We start from the raw sequence: 21,845 nt of genomic DNA, 5'->3' as shown, positions 1-21,845 counted from the left end.
TTCAGACAAGATCACTCTTAGTGATCTACATCAACACCGTTATCAACTGTTCTTGGTGTGAGGAGTACTGCTGATGGACTTTATACATCCAGATTTACCTCATTATGTCTTTGTGTGTGTCTCTTTCTCTCTTTGTCTGTCCTCTCTCCCTCGATCTTTCCCCCCTCTCTCATTCTCATTCTCTCTTCTCTCGCTCCCCCTTTCTCTCCCTCAATCTCTCTCTCCCCCTCTCATTCTCTGTTCTCTCTCTCTCTCCTGCAGTAATCGAGACCCAGTCTCTGCAGGGTCGTAGAGAGGAGCACAGTCTGGTCTCTCCCGGTTCCTACCTCATCGGCAACACCACCGTGGACTACCAGAAAGGGACAGACAGACAGACGCTCAGGACACAAGGACCTCTGGGAGCCGATTACATCATCAAGGTGACACGAGGAAGAGGCGCTGAGTCAGTGGCCTGGAGGCAAATGTTAATCATACCTACCTATCTAGGATCAGATTAACCCATCTCAAGTAATGATTTTACCATAAGGGGGATCAAATATATCTGATCCTGTATCAGTAGTTATAAGGGAAACGTCTACGTACATAATTTATAAGGGAAACGCCTACCTACATCATCCAATAGTTATTTCTCAATTTCTCTCATGATTCTGACAGTCTTTTTTGTGTTCTTAGATGTTGTAATCTGAGTAACCATATCAATATTGTTTTTGTAAATGACCATTCTTTTACATCCACTCATGTCAGAAAACTGAACAGATTGATGACAATTTTGTAGAGAAAGCCCTTGCCAATACATACACATTGCATGTTAGTGCAGGATGCTGATTACACCCATAAAGCAAGCTTGCGTCCCTAATCACACCCTATTCCCTTTGTAGTGCACTACCTTTGACCTAGTGCACTTTGAAGTAGTGCACTGCAGGGGATTGGGTTCCATTTGGGACACTACCTAAGCTCTCTCCCATGTCCCATGTCATCAAAGCATTGCACAAACATGACACGACTCCCATTTCTGTGGCAATAAAACACAGCGTGCCATGGCTCTCCTAATCATCATCATCATCATTAGCGTTAGCATTATCTTCATCATGATCATCATAGTCTGAAAATCAGGCCCTCTGTGTATTCCATAGCAGACACTAGTATGTAGGCCTAGGCTGCCTGCTAAATGGCGCCCTTTTCCCTTTTTAGTCCACAACTTTTAAAATGAGTGCACTATAAAGGTAAAAGAGTTCCACTGTCTTTCACATGGAACCAATGACGTAATGACATAATATAGGATTTGGACCGGCGCTGTAAATGAACTACACATTACCCACATCACAAATGTTTAGTTTAGAAAATAACTTCTACTTTCATCTGATGTTAGCAAATCCTTGTTTATTCAATGTGATTATTAATGTTGAAATAATTCATTTAAATAAAGGGATACTAGAAGGGAGTGTGGTCCAAATGCTTGATTGCGCGAGACGTTCTTCTGATGAATGTTCTGTATGAAAATTAGGATTGGGCTTGTTCTAGTCTGTTCAGACATTGAGTTTTACGACTTTATACATTGAGTTCTAAGGCCAGTGACTGAGTTTGAGTCTTAAATCTCAATAATCTTTCTAAACATGTCTAGATCTCTACACATCTTTAGATATCGATGTGTGAGTGCGTGCACGTGATTGTGTGAGTGTGCGTCTGTGTCTAACAGTGTGTGTGTTCTCTCCAGGTGAAATATGCTGCTCCCAGAGACACGATGGTCCAGTTCCTGTTCTATCAACCAATCAGGTACCAGTGGAGAGAGACTGACTTCTTCCCCTGCTCTGTCACCTGTGGAGGAGGTGAGACGGACCCCAGATCAGCTCTTAAAGAGACTGTTGTTGCTAGCTAACAAGGCCGAGCCTTTTGGGGACCCTAAGCGATCAAAAACCTTTGTGGTGAAAACATTTTAGCGGCACCTGTCTTGGTGGAGAAAAAAATGTGCAGATTTAAAGATAATTTCAATTCAATTTCAAATGTTTTGGCGCTCAGGTAGTTATTGCAGTTTTAAAACACATTTCATGCAATTCTACTGATTACTACAAAGTTTAGTTGGCTTGTTAGACTGACTTACCAAGCAATGTAAAACATTTGATCTGACATGGGTTAATTGAGTGACTTGCATAACAAGTGGAAGACTTCTGCTGCACCACCACATTTTGAAATGGAAACTTGTGTATTCTACTATTCTAACTCTCAGTAGTAAGTTGAGAACCAACTGAGTTCCTAGCAGCCGCTTATGTTGCTTATTGGCTGTGCCAGCACTGAAGATTTATGACTGAACCCAGATCAGCTCTTATAGAGACTGTTGAAGCCAGCTATTAGTTAAAGTTCATGATTGAACCCAGATAATTATTATAGAGATTGTTATTGTTGCCAGCTTAAGCTTTATGACTGAACCCGGATCAACTCTTATAGAGACTGTTGAAGCCAACTATTAGTTAAAGTTTATCACTGAACCCAGAGCAGCCCTTATAGAGATTGTTCTTGTTGCCAGCAATAGCTTTATGACTGAACCCATATCAGCTCTTATAGGTGTCAAAGCTGGAGAGACGTTGATGAGGCTTGAGATATGATTGAGCAAAACGTTAGCCCAGCATTAACCAAACGTTTATCCAATGTTTTCCATTTCATACATTCAATTTATATTTTGGTTACATTTTGGATGCTGTATTATGAGGCAATGCATCCGATTGTGAATGACCCAATGTGTCTGTGTTTTAGTGCTTTCGTTTCATGTTTCTTCCCAAAACAGACATTGAGACAAACATTTGAAGGGCCCAAAATGAACCCAACGCCCACCAAATGTTAGTCCAATGTTTGCTTTCTATCCTATTCATTGCTGACCTTGATTGTTTCTGCCTGTTGCCAGGTTACCAGCTGAACTCAGCAGAGTGCACAGACATCAGGTCCAGTCAGGTGTTCCCAGAGCACCACTGTAACAGCTACCCTGAGAACACCAAACCCACGCCCAAACTCAAGGAGTGCAACATGGACCTCTGTCCTGAGAGGCATGTACATGTACCAATCACAATGGTTGCCCTATGGGCCCTGGTCAAAAGCAGTGCACCATGTAGAATTGGGAGCCATTTGGGACATACCCTATTCTGTTTCCAGTGGTGGTTGTGCATGTGAAGGCTGTACAGGAAACATGGTTCCGCTGAATGGTCATGGTGACATGGCGTTGTCTTCCTCTTTCTCCTCTCTAGTGATGGCTTCATCGAGGTGATGCCTTATGACCACTTTCAGCCTCTGCCACGGTGAGTGACCATCATAGTCTATCACAGAGCCTGTACTACTGTAGTACCCTGGACAGGACACTAGTCTATCACAGAGCCTGTACTACTGTAGTACCCTGGACAGGACACTAGTCTATCACAGAGCCTGTACTACTGTAGTACCCTGGACAGGACACTAGTCTATCACAGGGCCTGTACTACTGTAGTAGCCTGGACAGGACACTAGTCTATCACAGAGCCTGTACTACTGTAGTATCCTGGACAGGACACTAGTCTATCACAGAGCCTGTACTACTGTAGTACCCTGGACAGGACACTAGTCTATCACAGAGCCTGTACTACTGTAGTAGCCTGGACAGGACACTAGTCTATCACAGAGCCTGTACTACTGTAGTATCCTGGACAGGACACTAGTCTATCACAGAGCCTGTACTACTGTAGTATCCTGGACAGGACACTAGTCTATCACAGAGCCTGTACTACTGTAGTACCCTGGACAGGACACTAGTCTATCACAGAGCCTGTACTACTGTAGTACACCCCCTGGACAGGACACTAGTCTATCACAGAGCCTGTACTACTGTAGTACCCTGGACAGGACACTAGTCTATCACAGAGCCTGTACTACTGTAGTACCCTGGACAGGACACTAGTCTATCACAGAGCCTGTACTACTGTAGTAGCCTGGACAGGACACTAGTCTATCACAGAGCCTGTACTACTGTAGTAGCCTGGACAGGACACTAGTCTATCACAGAGCCTGTACTACTGTAGTACCCTGGACAGGACACTAGTCTATCACAGAGCCTGTACTACTGTAGTACACCCCCTGGACAGGACACTAGTCTATCACAGAGCCTGTACTACTGTAGTACACCCCTGGACAGGACACTAGTCTATCACAGAGCCTGTACTACTGTAGTACCCTGAACAGGACACTAGTCTATCACAGAGCCTGCACTACTGTAGTACACCACCTGGACAGGACACTAGTCTATCACAGGTCCTGTACTACTGTAGTACCCTGGACAGGACACTAGTCAATCACAGAGCCTGTACTACTGTAGTAGCCTGGACAGGACACTAGTCTATCACAGAGCCTGTACTACTGTAGTACCCTGGACAGGACACTAGTCTATCACAGGGCCTGTACTACTGTAGTACCCTGGACAGGACACTAGTCTATCACAGAGCCTGTACTACTGTAGTATCCTGGACAGGACACTAGTCTATCACAGAGCCTGTACTACTGTAGTACACCCCCTGGACAGGACACTAGTCTATCACAGAGCCTGTACTACTGTAGTACCCTGGACAGGACACTAGTCTATCACAGAGCCTGTACTACTGTAGTAGCCTGGACAGGACACTAGTCTATCACAGAGCCTGTACTACTGTAGTACCCTGGACAGGACACAAGTCTATCACAGAGCCTGTACTACTGTAGTACCCTGGACAGGACACTAGTCTATCACAGAGCCTGTACTACTGTAGTATCCTGGACAGGACACTAGTCTATCACAGAGCCTGTACTACTGTAGTACCCTGGACAGGACACTAGTCTATCACAGAGCCTGTACTAATGTAGTTCCCTGGACAGGACACTAGTCTATCACAGAGCCTGTACTACTCTAGTACCCTGGACAGGACACTAGTCTATCACAGAGCCTGTACTACTGTAGTAGCCTGGACAGGACACTAGTCTATCACAGAGCCTGTACTACTGTAGTAGCCTGGACAGGACACTAGTCTATCACAGAGCCTGTACTACTGTAGTACCCTGGACAGGACACTAGTCTATCACAGAGCCTGTACTACTGTAGTACACCCCCTGGACAGGACACTAGTCTATCACAGAGCCTGTACTACTGTAGTACACCCCTGGACAGGACACTAGTCTATCACAGAGCCTGTACTACTGTAGTACCCTGAACAGGACACTAGTCTATCACAGAGCCTGCACTACTGTAGTACACCACCTGGACAGGACACTAGTCTATCACAGGTCCTGTACTACTGTAGTACCCTGGACAGGACACTAGTCTATCACAGAGCCTGTACTACTGTAGTAGCCTGGACAGGACACTAGTCTATCACAGAGCCTGTACTACTGTAGTACCCTGGACAGGACACTAGTCTATCACAGGGCCTGTACTACTGTAGTACCCTGGACAGGACACTAGTCTATCACAGAGCCTGTACTACTGTAGTATCCTGGACAGGACACTAGTCTATCACAGAGCCTGTACTACTGTAGTACACCCCCTGGACAGGACACTAGTCTATCACAGAGCCTGTACTACTGTAGTACCCTGGACAGGACACTAGTCTATCACAGAGCCTGTACTACTGTAGTAGCCTGGACAGGACACTAGTCTATCACAGAGCCTGTACTACTGTAGTACCCTGGACAGGACACAAGTCTATCACAGAGCCTGTACTACTGTAGTATCCTGGACAGGACACTAGTCTATCACAGAGCCTGTACTACTGTAGTACCCTGGACAGTACACTAGTCTATCACAGAGCCTGTACTACTGTAGTATCCTGGACAGGACACTAGTCTATCACAGAGCCTGTACTACTGTAGTACCCTGGACAGGACACTAGTCTATCACAGAGCCTGTACTACTGTAGTACCCTGGACAGGACACTAGTCTATCACAGAGCCTGTACTACTGTAGTAGCCTGGACAGGACACTAGTCTATCACAGAGCCTGTACTACTGTAGTAGCCTGGACAGGACACTAGTCTATCACAGAGCCTGTACTACTGTAGTACACCCCTGGACAGGACACTAGTCTATCACAGAGCCTGTACTACTGTAGTACCCTGGACAGGACACTAGTCTATCACAGAGCCTGTACTACTGTAGTACCCTGGACAGGACACTAGTCTATCACAGAGCCTGTACTACTGTAGTAGCCTGGACAGGTCACTAGTCTATCACAGAGCCTGTACTACTGTAGTACCCTGGACAGGACACTAGTCTATCACAGAGCCTGTACTACTGTAGTACCCTGGACAGGACACTAGTCTATCACAGAGCCTGTACTACTGTAGTGCACCCCCTGGATAGGACACTAGTCTATCACAGAGCCTGTACTACTGTAGTAGCCTGGACAGGACACTAGTCTATCACAGAGCCTGTACTACTGTAGTAGCCTGGACAGGACACTAGTCTATCACAGAGCCTGTACTACTGTAGTACCCTGGACAGGACACTAGTCTATCACAGAGCCTGTACTACTGTAGTACCCTGGATAGGACACTAGTCTATCACAGAGCCTGTACTACTGTAGTACCCTGGACAGGACACTAGTCTATCACAGAGCCTGTACTACTGTAGTACCCTGGACAGGACACTAGTCTATCACAGAGCCTGTACTACTGTAGTACCCTGGACAGGACACTAGTCTATCACAGAGCCTGTACTACTGTAGTACCCTGGACAGGACACTAGTCTATCACAGAGCCTGTACTACTGTAGTACCCTGGACAGGACACTAGTCTATCACAGGGCCTGTACTACTGTAGTATCCTGGACAGGACACTAGTCTATCACAGAGCCTGTACTACTGTAGTACCCTGGACAGGACACTAGTCTATCACAGAGCCTGTACTACTGTAGTACCCTGGACAGGACACCAGTCTATCACAGAGCCTGTACTACTGTAGTACCCTGGACAGGACACTAGTCTATCACAGGGCCTGTACTACTGTAGTACACCCCCTGGACAGGACACTAGTCTATCACAGAGCCTGTACTACTGTAGTAGCCTGGGCAGGACACTAGTCTATCACAGAGCCTGTACTACTGTAGTACCCTGGACAGGACACTAGTCTATCACAGAGCCTGTACTACTGTAGTACCCTGGACAGGACACTAGTCTATCACAGAGCCTGTACTACTGTAGTACCCTGGACAGGACACTAGTCTATCACAGAGCCTGTACTACTGTAGTACCCTGGACAGGACACTAGTTTATCACAGAGCCTGTACTACTGTAGTACCCTGGACAGGACACTAGTCTATCACAGAGCCTGTACTACTGTAGTACCCTGGACAGGACACTAGTCTATCACAGAGCCTGTACTACTGTAGTAGCCTGGACAGGACACTAGTCTATCACAGAGCCTGTACTACTGTAGTACCCTGGACAGGACACTAGTCTATCACAGAGCCTGTACTACTGTAGTAGCCTGGACAGGACACTAGTTTATCACAGAGCCTGTACTACTGTAGTACCCTGGACAGGACACTAGTCTATCACAGAGCCTGTACTACTGTAGTACCCTGGACAGGACACTAGTCTATCACAGAGCCTGTACTACTGTAGTACCCTGGACAGGACACTAGTCTATCACAGAGCCTGTACTACTGTAGTACCATGGACAGGACACTAGTCTATCACAGAGCCTGTACTACTGTAGTACCCTGAACAGGACACTAGTCTATCACAGAGCCTGCACTACTGTAGTACACCACCTGGACAGGACACTAGTCTATCACAGGTCCTGTACTACTGTAGTACCCTGGACAGGACACTAGTCAATCACAGAGCCTGTACTACTGTAGGAGCCTGGACAGGACACTAGTCTATCACAGAGCCTGTACTACTGTAGTACCCTGGACAGGACACTAGTCTATCACAGGGCCTGTACTACTGTAGTACCCTGGACAGGACACTAGTCTATCACAGAGCCTGTACTACTGTAGTACCCTGGACAGGACACTAGTCTATCACAGAGCCTGTACTACTGTAGTCACCCCCTGGACAGGACACTAGTCTATCACAGAGCCTGTACTACTGTAGTACCCTGGACAGGACACTAGTCTATCACAGAGCCTGTACTACTGTAGTAGCCTGGACAGGACACTAGTCTATCACAGAGCCTGTACTACTGTAGTAGCCTGGACAGGACACTAGTCTATCACAGAGCCTGTACTACTGTAGTACCCTGGACAGGACACTAGTCTATCACAGAGCCTGTACTACTGTAGTACCCTGGACAGGACACTAGTCTATCACAGAGCCTGTACTACTGTAGTACCCTGGACAGGACACTAGTCTATCACAGAGCCTGTACTACTGTAGTACCCTGGACAGGACACTAGTCTATCACAGAGCCTGTACTACTGTAGTACCCTGGACAGGACACTAGTCTATCACAGAGCCTGTACTACTGTAGTACCATGGACAGGACACTAGTCTATCACAGAGCCTGTACTACTGTAGTACCCTGGACAGGACACTAGTCTATCACAGAGCCTGTACTACTGTAGTACCCTGGACAGGACACTAGTCTATCACAGAGCCTGTACTACTGTAGTACCCTGGACAGGACACTAGTCTATCACAGAGCCTGTACTACTGTAGTACCCTGGACAGGACACTAGTCTATCACAGAGCCTGTACTACTGTAGTACCCTGGACAGGACACTAGTCTATCACAGAGCCTGTACTACTGTAGTACCCTGGACAGGACACTAGTCTATCACAGAGCCTGTACTACTGTAGTACCCTGGACAGGACACTAGTCTATCACAGAGCCTGTACTACTGTAGTACCCTGGACAGGACACTAGTCTATCACAGAGCCTGTACTACTGTAGTACCCTGGACAGGACACTAGTCTATCACAGAGCCTGTACTACTGTAGTACCCTGGACAGGACACTAGTCTATCACAGAGCCTGTACTACTGTAGTACCCTGGACAGGACACTAGTCTATCACAGAGCCTGTACTACTGTAGTAGCCTGGACAGGACACTAGTCTATCACAGAGCCTGTACTACTGTAGTAGCCTGGACAGGACACTAGTCTATCACAGAGCCTGTACTACTGTAGTACCCTGGACAGGACACTAGTCTATCACAGAGCCTGTACTACTGTAGTACCCTGGACAGGACACTAGTCTATCACAGAGCCTGTACTACTGTAGTACCCTGGACAGGACACTAGTCTATCACAGAGCCTGTACTACTGTAGTACCCTGGACAGGACACTAGTCTATCACAGAGCCTGTACTACTGTAGTACCCTGGACAGGACACTAGTCTATCACAGAGCCTGTACTACTGTAGTACCCTGGACAGGACACTAGTCTATCACAGAGCCTGTACTACTGTAGTACCCTGGACAGGACACTAGTCTATCACAGAGCCTGTACTACTGTAGTACCCTGGACAGGACACTAGTCTATCACAGAGCCTGTACTACTGTAGTAGCCTGGACAGGACACTAGTCTATCACAGAGCCTGTACTACTGTAGTAGCCATGGACAGGACACTAGTCTATCACAGAGCCTGTACTACTGTAGTACCCTGGACAGGACACTAGTCTATCACAGAGCCTGTACTACTGTAGTACCCTGGACAGGACACTAGTCTATCACAGAGCCTGTACTACTGTAGTACCCTGGACAGGACACTAGTCTATCACAGAGCCTGTACTACTGTAGTACCCTGGACAGGACACTAGTCTATCACAGAGCCTGTACTACTGTAGTACCCTGGACAGGACACTAGTCTATCACAGAGCCTGTACTACTGTAGTACCCTGGACAGGACACTAGTCTATCACAGAGCCTGTACTACTGTAGTACCCTGGACAGGACACTAGTCTATCACAGAGCCTGTACTACTGTAGTAGCCTGGACAGGACACTAGTCTATCACAGAGCCTGTACTACTGTAGTACCCTGGACAGGACACTAGTCTATCACAGAGCCTGTACTACTGTAGTACCCTGGACAGGACACTAGTCTATCACAGAGCCTGTACTACTGTAGTACCATGGACAGGACACTAGTCTATCACAGAGCCTGTACTACTGTAGTACCCTGGACAGGACACTAGTCTATCACAGAGCCTGTACTACTGTAGTAGCCTGGACAGGACACTAGTCTATCACAGAGCCTGTACTACTGTAGTACTATGACATTATTATCTACTGTCAGTAACAGAGAGGACGTGTCAAACATCTTCTGAGTATATATATTCTCCCTACATCTTTGTGTGGTTACAAATACATCTCATTCTATTCCATGTCCCTGTGTTCTGTGTTATGCCTATGCTATGTCACTGAATTAAGGGTCTCAGATAGTCACAACCATGTTATAGCTCAGTGTTAGCTACTCCTATGCTATGTCACTGTATAATGCATTCTAAAGAGTTCTACGCATCTTATTGCTGTTTCTCCCCAGGTGGGAGCAGGGTCCCTGGACGGAGTGTTCAGTGTCGTGTGGGGAGAGTGGCGGGCTGCAGGAGCGCAGCGTGGTGTGTGTTGAGGACGACGCCCACGGACAGATCACTCAGGTGGAGGAGTGGAAGTGCACACACTCCCCTCGGCCAATCACGCAGCAGAGCTGCAACAGCTTCACCTGTCCACAGTGGGTTGCCATGGAGTGGTCTCAGGTGAGCTACCAAGTGAAAACATCTAATCACTGTTTATTGATCGCATACACAGTTTAGCAGGTGTTATAGTCCTGGGATATAAACATTGAGTTTTTATTTTACCTGAAATTTACAAGGTCCTCTACTCCGACAATTAATCCACACATAAAACAGCCAACCGAATCGTTTCTAGTCAGCTCTCTCAGTGATGTGCACACAGAAGAACTTGAAGCCACTGCCACTGGCTACAAGCCTCTGTAAACTGGCTATGAAGCCTCTATGAACTGGCTATGAAGCCTATATGAACTGGCTGTATGTGGTAAGAACAGGAGCTTATGTGCATATAACATATACAATTTATATAAAGTCAGTATTACGTTTATATAAACTGGTGGTTGGTTATAGTGTGTGCTATTGTAACTGTGTGTGTGTGTGTGTGTGTGTGTGTGTGTGTGTGTGTGTGTGTGTGTGTGTGTGTGTGTGTGTGTGTGTGTGTGTGTGTGTGTGTGTGTGTGTGTGTGTGTGTGTGTGTGTGTGTGTGTGTGTTTTGCAGTGCACAGTGACGTGTGGCCGTGGGTTGCGGTACAGAGTGGTCCTGTGTATTGACCACAGGGGACAGCACACTGGTGGCTGTAACACATCCCTCAAACCACATATCAAAGAAGACTGCCTGGTACCTGTCGCATGCCACAAACCCAGAGGTACAGTATCCAATGTGTCTGTGTTTATGTGTGTGTCCCACCCTGTCTACATACAACTAGTACTGTCAGCCTTCCCTGTCTACATACAGCTAATACTGACAGCCTCCCCCTGTCTACATACAGCTAATACTGTCAGCCTCCCCTTGTCAACATACAGCTAATACTGACAGCCTCCCCCTGTCAACATACAGCTAATACTGTCAGCCTCCCCCTGTCGACATACAGCTAATACTGTCAGCCTCCCCTTGTCAACATACAGCTAATACTGTCAGCCTCCCCCTGTCTACATACAGCTAACACTGTCAGTCTCCCCCTGTCGACATACAGCTAATACTGTCAGCCTCCCTTTGTCAACATACAGCTAATACTGTCAGCCTCCCCCTGTCGACATACAGCTAATACTGTCAGCCTCCCCATGTCAACATACAGCTAATACTGTCAGCCTCCCCCTGTCGACATACAGCTAATACTGTCAGCCTCCCCCTGTCTACATACAGCTAATACTATCAGCCTCCTCCTGTCGACATACAGCTAATACTGTCAGCCTCCCCCTGTCTACATACAGCTAATACTGACAGCCTCCCCCTGTCAACATACAGCTAATACTGTCAGCCTCCCCCTATCGACATACAGCTAATACTGTCAGCCTCCCCTTGTCAACATACAGCTAACACTGTCAGCTTCCCCCTGTCTACATACAGCTAATACTGACAGCCTCCCCCTGTCGACATACAGCTAATACTGTCAGCCTCCCCCTGTCTACATACAGCTAATACTGTCAGCCTCCCCCTATCCACATACAGCTAATACTGTCAGCCTCCCCCTGTCGACATACAGCTAAGACTGTCAGCCTCCTCCTGTCGACATACAGCTAATACTGTCAGCCTCCCCCTGTCGACATACAGCTAATACTGTCAGCCTCCCCCTGTCTACATACAGCTAATACTGTCAGCCTCCCCCTGTCAACATACAGCTAATACTGTCAGCCTCCCCCGTCTACATACAGCTAATACTGTCAGCCTCCCCCCGTCTACATACAGCTAATCCTGTCAGCCTCCCCCTGTCAACATACAGCTAACACTGCTGTGATAATGAAGCCCTATGACTTAGTTAATTGTCTTCTGTGTAAATATTTGCTTGCCAGATTGAGTTTTACTCCTGACTGTATGTAGATGGGGGCGGCTGACAGTATTAGCTGTATATAGACAGCGGGAGGCTGACAGTATCAGCTGTATGTCAGACGCGGGCGGGCGGCTGACAGTCTTAGCTGTATGTGGATAGGCGAAGGCTGACAGTATCAGCTGTATGTAGAAGGGGGAGGCTGACAGTATTAGCTGTATGTAGACGGTGGGGCTGACAGTCTTAGCTGTATGTGGATAGGGGGAGGCTGACAGTATTAGCTGTATGTTGACAGGGGAGGCTGACAGTATTAGCTGTATGTAGACGGGGGAGGCTGACAGTATCAGCTGTATGTAGACAGGGGGAGGCTGACAGTGTTAGCTGTATGTTGACAGGGAGAGGCTGACAGTATTAGCTGTATGTAGAAGGGGGAGGCTGACAGTATCAGCTGTATGTAGACAGGGGAAGGCTGACAGTATTAGCTGTATGTCGACAGGGGGAGGCTGACAGTATTAGCTGTATGTAGACAGGGGGAGGCTGACAGTATTGGCTGTATGTAGACAGGGGAGGCTGACAGTATTAGCTGTATGTAGACGTCTACATACAGCTAATACTGTCAGCCTCCCCTGTCTACATACAGCAAATACTGTCAGCCCCCCCCCCCCTGTCTACATACAGCTAATACTGTCAGCCTCCCTCGTCTACATACAGCTAATACTGTCAGCCTCCCCTGTCTACATACAGCTAATACTGTCAGCCTCCCCCTGTCTACATACAGCTAATACTGTCAGCCTCCCCCTGTCGACATACAGCTAATACTGTCAGCCTTCCCCTGTCTACATACAGCTGATACTGTCAGCCTCCCCCTTCTACATACAGCTAATACTGTCAGCCTCTCCCTGTCAACATACAGCTAACACTGTCAGCCTCCCCCTGTCTACATACAGCTAATACTGTCAGCCTCCCCCGTCTACATACAGCTAATACTGTCAGCCTCCCCCTGTCTACATACAGCTAATACTGTCAGCCTCCCCCTGTCTACATACAGCAAATACTGTCAGCCCCCCCCCCCCCTGTCTACATACAGCTAATACTGTCAGCCTCCCTCGTCTACATACAGCTAATACTGTCAGCCTCCCCTGTCTACATACAGCTAATACTGTCAGCCTCCCCCTGTCTACATACAGCTAATACTGTCAGCCTCCCCCTGTCGACATACAGCTAATACTGTCAGCCTTCCCCTGTCTACATACAGCTGATACTGTCAGCCTCCCCCTTCTACATACAGCTAATACTGTCAGCCTCTCCCTGTCAACATACAGCTAACACTGTCAGCCTCCCCCTGTCTACATACAGCTAATACTGTCAGCCTCCCCCGTCTACATACAGCTAATACTGTCAGCCTCCCCCTGTCAACATACAGCTAATACTGTCAGCCTCCCCCTATCCACATACAGCTAAGACTGTCAGCCCCCCCGTCTACATACAGCTAATACTGTCAGCCTCCCCCTTCTACATACAGCTAATACTGTCAGCCTCCCCCTATCCACATACAGCTAAGACTGTCAGCCCCCCCCCCCCCGTCTACATACAGCTAATACTGTCAGCCTCCCCCTGTCTATATACAGCTAATACTGTCAGCCGCCCCCATCTACATACAGTCAGGAGTAAAACTCAATCTGGCAAGCAAATATTTACACAGAAGACAATTAACTAAGTCATAGGGCTTCATTATCACAGCTAGATATGGCTGAGGGACTGGAGACTAAAGACCACTGGGGTGTGTATATGTGTGTATGTGTGTGTGTGTGTGTGGGGGGGGGGGGGGGGTGTATCAGAAAGTCTGTGTGTGGAATGAATGTGGAGTGTGTGGGGGGGGGGTGTGTATCAGAAAGTCTGTGTGTGGAGTGTGTGGGGGGGGGGGGGGTGTATCAGAAAGTCTGTGTGTGGAGTGTGGAGTGTGTGGGGGGGGGGGGGTGTATCAGAAAGTCTGTGTGTGGAGTGTGGAGTGTGTGTGCAGTGATGTGGGTTTGGCTCTAGAACTCCAGGCTTCAGTAATGTTGGCAAAGAGTCAAAACTGGCATCGTGGCAGACATCTGGAGTAAATGGTGGGTGAAAATAGGAGCTACTTGAGAGAAATATTTGCTTTTAAAAAGTCTCCCAGTGAAATAGTAAGGATGATCATTTGGTTGAGAGGAGGAGATGTATTGTAAATGAACCACCCCTCTCTTCTGATTTAGTAGTATGGTGATTGGTTTGGTCGTTTTCATGCTGGGGTCAGTCAGGGTCAGTCAGGGTCAGTCAGGGCCTTGCACACCCACGCACACAGTCTCTCTTACGCACGCACGCACGCACGCACGCACGCACGCACGCACGCACACACACACACACACACACACACACACACACACACACACACACACACACACACACACACACACACACACACACACACACACACACACACACACACACACACACACACACACACACACACACACACACACACACACATTTGTTTTACTCTCCTTTTGGGGACCAAACAATTGATTCCCATTCAAAATCCTATTTTCCCTAACCGCTAACCGTAACCCTTTAACCTAACCCTAACCTTAACCCTAACCCTAACTAACTGTAACCCTAAACCTAATTCCTCAGCCTAAAATAGCATTTTTCCTTGCGGGCTGGAGAAATGTCCCCACACGGATAGTAAATAATGTTCTGGTCCCCACACGGATAGTAAATAAATGTTCTGGTCCCCACAAGGATAGTAAATAAATGTTCTGGTCCCCACAAGGATAGTAAATACATGTTCTGGTCCCCACAAGGATAGTAAATAAATGTTCTGGTCCCCACAAGGATAGTAAATAAATGTTCTGGTCCCCACAAGGATAGTAAATAAATGTTCTGGTCCCCACAAGGATAGTAAATAAATGTTCTGGTCCCCACAAGGATAGTAAATAAATGTTCTGGTCCCCACAATGATAGTAAATAAATGTTCTGGTCCCCACAAGGATAGTAAATAAATGTTCTGGTCCCCACAAGGATAGTAAATAAATGTTCTGGTCCCCACAAGGATAGTAAATACATGTTCTGGTCCCCACAAGGATAGTAAATAAATGTTCTGGTCCCCACAAGGATAGTAAATAAATGTTCTGGTCCCCACAAGGATAGTAAATAAATGTTCTGGTCCCCACAAGGATAGTAAATAAATGTTCTGGTCCCCACAAGGATAGTAAATAAATGTTCTGGTCCCCACAATGATAGTAAATAAATGTTCTGGTCCCCACAAGGATAGTAAATAATGTTCTGGTCCCCACAAGGATAGTAAATAAATGTTCTGGTCCCCACAAGGATAGTAAATAAATGTTCTGGTCCCCACAAGGATAGTAAATAAATGTTCTGGTCCCCACAAGGATAGTAAAACCAGAGAGAGAGAGATGTTCCACACATTGCAGTGTTATCCTAGGCCAACCCTTGTGGATGTGTGCAATTCATCAGAAATGGGTAGATCTGGAGTCAGTTACCCTGCCCAGTGTAAGGCAGCTGACTAACTATGTGTGTGTAATATCTGGTCTAGAGTCAGTTCCTGTGGAGGCCAAGCTCCCCTGGTTAAAACAAGCCCAGGAGCTGGAAGAACAACGCACCGCTACAGAGGAACCAACGTAAGTAGAGATACACACACGCACGCACGCACGCACGCACGCACACACACACACACACACACACACATATGTATTCACACTCTGATATACACACACACACACTTACAGTGCATGCAGGCAGGCACACACATGCATATAAACACACACATGAAGAAGCAGTCATACACATGCGTGTGTGCATACCTCCTCCGCCGCGGTCGGCTGTGGTCTACCAAAGGCATCTATTACAGCGGTTCATTAAACACTATGTGGAGTAAATGTGTGTGGCCCTTTCCTGCAGTCAAATTACTAAAGCACCCTCTAGTGGCCTCATGGGTGGAACGGTATTTGTAATTTCATAATTATTAAACATATATTTTTTTTAAATGCATAAAATCCGGTGTTTCTATGTCAAACAGTTTTGTTATATTTCAGTCGTCTGTATTGTATATAAAGTGTAATATTGGGATGCAAACTCAACATTTAATACATTTCACATCTACATCTGACATGGTACAGGTGTCTTCTTTTTTGTAAGCCCATAACCATGTGTGTGTGGTATATACTTTTGTTTGAAAGTAGATTTGTTTAAGACTACCAAGAAACACTCTGTGTGACCCTGATTTAGCCCACTGCAGTAAAAGGTTAAGAGTTCACAGAGGAGAGAGACCCAGCAGTAGTTGAAAAACTTATCAGGAACACAGCAGATCTGGCAACCCTCAGTATAGTCTGAGCAAAGGGTTGCCAGATTGGCTGTTTCCCTTGATAACTTGTCTTGTATTACTGCTGTAGTGCCTAACCCCTATCAGAGACAGACTTCCCTTTTTAACGTTCCTTTTCCGCACGGTTACTCATGTTGCTATATATAGGAGAACACTCCAGGATTCCGGTGGTGTGTGCGTGCATGCATGCGTGTGTAGAGGCTGAGTCACTGAGCATGGCGGTCCGGATATCTCCAACACAAGCCCTTATCACGGGCCTGATAACTCACACACACACACCGCCAGAGCTTATCCACAGTCTGTGCTAATGTCCTGGTGGGTTTCCTCTCCTTGCTCTGTTGGTGATGAGCATGTGATTATGTCCTGCTGCTGTGGTCCTGTTAGTACTGACACACACACCCTGGGATCTGTCAGGTCTAGAGGCTCACACACCCACACACACTCTCTTACACACACACTCGCAGACATCTCCCACACCCCTTGCAGACACATCCTCAGAGAGTTCCCAACACACACACACACACACACACACACACACACACACACACACACACACACACACACACACACACACACACACACACACACACACACACACACACACACACACACACACACACACAGATACACACACACACACACACAGCCTCCCCACCACCTCTTTCACCCTCATTAGTTCCCAACGTCTTTGGAAGTAAAGCACTTTACATCAGTCATTCACCCCCGTACATAGAAGACTCTGTTTTCTCCATTTTCATTTACATTCTGACATCATCATGATCTTTCTTAATGACACAGTCTAAACATGACAGACACGCACACGCGCGCATGCACACACACACACACACACACACACACACAACACACCGGTCCAAACATGACACACTACGGCTGTGAGGGAATAGCAGGTCCCATAAAACGGAATCCCAAGCGCTAGAAGAATGTTTAGACAGCGGGACCAGGGTGTGTGTGTGTGTGTGTGTGTGTGTGTGTGTGTGTGTGTGTGTGTGTGTGTGTGTGTGTGTGTGTGTGTGTGTATGTGTTGACTTTCTCATCTGGCTTTGGGGGACAATTGGACAAATGTAACTACTTTCACAAACCCTCTGGAATTACATTACTTTTATAAGCAGCAGAAAGATACAAGACATGAATATTGTCACGATCTGATTTCTGTCACTTTATTTTGTTTATGAAGAAATTTTCTTTTTTTCATTCTTCATGCTCTCTCTGTCTCTTTCTTTCTCTTTCTGTCTCTCCGTCTATTTTCCCACCTCTTTACCTCCCTCCCCGCTGAGTATAGATACAACACACTACAAATGTAAAAGATTGTTCTTTCACTGAAATATACTGTGTATCCAAAATGTGTGTCAGAGTACAGCTTTGGACTTCAGTCGGTCTGTGTTTGGTTGGCTGAGCCAGAACGTGTCTGTCATTCAGTGTTAGTCTGCATTCCAAATGGCATGATTTTCCTACAGTCTTTTTTCGGAGGGATAGGGTTCTACCAAGAACTGTTTTGATCAGAATAACCCTTTTTGGAAGACAAGGTTCTTTGTAAGGCAAAGGGTTCTACCTCGAACTTTTAACATCCTAAGAACCCTTTTTGGAAGAAACGGTTCTTTGATGTTTCTTTGAAAGGCCAGAAGTGTTCTACATAGAACCATATATAATATTTCCCAGCATGCTCTATTGCAGCGAGATTTTCGGAATTGTTTGTTTTACTGTAATCTATGTTTTTGCATGTGCATTGCTTGGTTGATTTATTTTATGCTACACAAAGATAAATAACATACCGTTTTTTAAACGAATCCAATATGTTAGAAATTGGATTTATTATACCCGTTACTGAGATGGTTGTTCCAGTTTAGATGATTGAGTCTCAGTATTCAGTCTTCCCTACCCTGGCAGTCATTCTGAATGCAGGTTGCAGGATATCCTAACTGGCTGGATTCCAATATAATGCCAGTTTAATGTGACTTGAAGGCCTGATGTGGCCTGCAAACCAGGATATTCCTAACACTGCTGTGTTAGGGTATAATTAGGCCCTCAAATGAAGGCCTTATGATACATGCAATGTATTGTCATAACTAATTACATTTTAAAGTCTAATAGGGTTAATGGAACTGTTCATGGAGGGTTATAGGAAGAACCCCCCCAAAGATGAAAAGGCTCTCGGTAGAGAACTTCTACACCTGCATTGCTTGCTGTTTGGGGTTTTAGGCTGGGTTTCTGTACAGCACTTTGAGATATCAGCTGATGTAAGAAGGGCTATATAAATACATTTGATTTGATTTGATTTAGAACCATTCACAGACGGTTCTAGGAATAACCTTTAGATTATAAAATGGTTATTGGTAGAACCCTTCATAGAGGGTTCTAGTTAGAACCATACGGTGCCTTTGGAAAGTATTGAGACCCCTTTAATTTTTCTGCATTTTGCTACATTACAGCCTTATTCTAAAATGGATTACATAAAAAAAATCCTCAGCAATCTACACACAATACCCCATAATGACAAAGTGAAAACAGGTATTTAGAAATGTTTGTACATGTATTACAAATAAAAAAAAACTGAAATATCTTATTTACATAAGTATTCAGACCCTTAGCTATAAGACTCAAAATGTTGCTCAGCTGCATCCTGTTTTCATTGATCATCCTTGAGATGTTTCTACAACTTGATTGGAATCCACCTGTGGTAAATTAAATTGATTGGACATGATTTGGAAAGGCACCCACCTGTCTATATAAGGTCCCACAGTTGACAGTGCATGTCAGAGCAAAAACCAAGCCATGAGGTCAAAGGAAGTGTCCGTAGAGCTCAGAGACAGGATTGTGTCGAGGCATAGATCTGGGGAAGGCTACCAAACCAATTCTGCAGCATTGAAGGTCGCCAAGAACACAGTGGCCTCCATCATTCTTCCTAGAGCTGGCCTCCCGGCCAAACTGAGCAATCGGGGAGAAGTGCCTTGGTCAGGGAGCTGACCAAGAACCCAAATGGTCACACTGACAGAGCTCTAGAGTTCCTCTGTGGAGATGGGAGAACTTTCCAGAAGGACAACCATCTCTGCAGTACTCCACCAATCGGGCCTTTATGGTAGAGTGGCCTGACGGAAGCCACTCCTCAGTAAAAGGCACATGACAGCCCACTTGGAGTTTGCCTAAAGGCAACTAAAGACTCTCAGACCATGAGAAACAAGATTATCTGGTCTGATGAAACCAAGATTCAACTCTTTGGCCTGAATGCCAAGCGTCATATCTGGAGGAAGCATGGTGGTGGCAGCATCATGCTGTGTGGGTGTTTTTCAGCGGCAGGGACTGGGAGACTAGTCAGGATTGAGGCAAAGATTAACAGAGCCAAGTACAGAGAGATCCTTGATGAACACCTGCTCCAGAGCACTCAGGACCTCAGACTAAGGTGAACGTTCGCCTTCCAACAGGACAACGACCCTCAGCACACATCCAAGACAACGCAGGAGTGGCTTCGGGACAAGTCTCTGAATGTCCTTGAGTGGCCCAGCCAGAGCCCGGACTTGAACCCAATCGAACATCTCTGGAGAGACCTGAAAATAGTTGTGCAGCAACCATCCTGCCTGACAGAGGTTGAGAGGATCTGCAGAGAAGAATGGGAAGCTCCCCAAATACAGGTGTGCCAAGCTTGTAGCGTCATACCCAAGAAGATGTGAGGCTTTAATTGCTGTCTAAGGGTTTTCAACAAAGTACTGAGTAAAGGGTCTGAATACTTATGTAAATGTGATATTTCTGTTTTTATTTTTATAAATTAGCAAAAATTTCTACAAACCTGTTTTTGCTTGGTCATTATAGGGTATTGTTTGTAGATTGATGAGGGGGGAAAAACTATTTAATACATTTTAGAATATGTCTGTAACCTAACAAAATGTGGAAAAAGTCAAGGGGTCTGAATACTGTTCAAAATGAACTGTATACAGGGGGTTCTTTGAAGGTTATTTTGGGAAAAAAACATACAAATTGTCCGTTTTTTAAAATTGTTGTATGAAACGACTTAATTCTTATGAAAAAAGTAGAGATGCATTTTACTTTTGACGGTCAAAAACAGACATATACAATTTCATCCGTGTTCATCTCAGTGTTACCTAACTCCATTCGCTGAGTCTTCCTCTCTGTGTGTACTCTCCAGGTTAATCCCAGGGCCGTGGTCTCCCTGCAGCGTCACCTGTGGGCTCGGCAAACAGACACGGGAGCTGAAGTGTCGTGTCCTCCTCTCCTTCACCCAGACGGAGGTGGACCTGCCCGAGGAGGAGTGCGGTGAAGAGCGGCCCCAGCTGGAGAGGCCCTGCGATGGGGGAGCCTGTACTCTAGGCCCAGGCTTCTCTCCTGACCTCCAGGATCTTCAAGGCCCTCACACCCAGGGTGAGGAGCCCCACCACTGGGACTACAGGGGCTTTAGTGGCTGCTCGGCCTCCTGTGCTACAGGTGAGCTGCACCGGTGCTTCACCGAAACCCAAACGTTGTCCCAAACATTGTAACATTGTTATCCCAACCATCATACCAAACATATTTCCCCAAACATTATCTGAAATAATACTGCCACATTATCCCAAAAAGTCATACAAAACATAATCCCAAACATTAAAACAAACATTATCCTAAACATTACCCTAGGTATAATTCTAAATTCCAAACATTACGAAAAAGGGTTGTACTCTAGCATTATCCCAAACATGCAACATTCTTGTCTACATGATAAATCTGGTAATGACTCAAATAACTCCTTCACTATTACCCTGTGAGATGGCTTTCTTATTAAAGTGTCATATGTACAAAGCCCATCTATAATTTAGCCCAAACAACTACCTCTTTCCCTACTGTATTTATTTATTTTGCTCCTTTTATTTATTTTGCTCCTTAATAATAATAATATTTTATACAGGATGGGATTCTCATAGTCATATACAGGAGGTCGGGGGTGTCGTTTCCCCCCGGGGGCAGCATTTGTTCTTTAATGAAGGTCGGAAGGCCAC

At 46.1% G+C, this 21,845-nt stretch overlaps 1 protein-coding gene across 2 annotated transcripts in view; it reads left to right on the top strand.

Annotated features, from left to right (window-relative positions):
* Positions 1-21,845, top strand: part of adamtsl3 (ADAMTS-like 3) — a 236,604-nt gene that overhangs the window by 150,154 nt on the left and 64,605 nt on the right. Inside the window, exons 9-16 of one of the 2 annotated variants that reach the window (XM_071400865.1) lie at positions 262-419; positions 1,715-1,826; positions 2,897-3,035; positions 3,234-3,284; positions 10,470-10,680; positions 11,213-11,360; positions 16,060-16,144; positions 21,002-21,297. In XM_071400865.1, coding sequence (XP_071256966.1) covers positions 262-419; positions 1,715-1,826; positions 2,897-3,035; positions 3,234-3,284; positions 10,470-10,680; positions 11,213-11,360; positions 16,060-16,144; positions 21,002-21,297 — 1,200 coding nt within the window. Of the gene's footprint in view, positions 1-261; positions 420-1,714; positions 1,827-2,896; positions 3,036-3,233; positions 3,285-10,469; positions 10,681-11,212; positions 11,361-16,059; positions 16,149-21,001; positions 21,298-21,845 lie in introns of those variants that run through there. The other variant, XM_071400866.1, reaches the window with a different exon arrangement.

Source organism: Salvelinus alpinus, chromosome 5 (genome assembly GCF_045679555.1).
Source record: "Salvelinus alpinus chromosome 5, SLU_Salpinus.1, whole genome shotgun sequence".
NCBI lineage: Eukaryota > Metazoa > Chordata > Actinopteri > Salmoniformes > Salmonidae > Salvelinus > Salvelinus alpinus.
The sequence above is the reverse complement of the archived record's forward strand: the minus strand, read 5'-3'. Positions and strand labels throughout refer to the sequence as shown.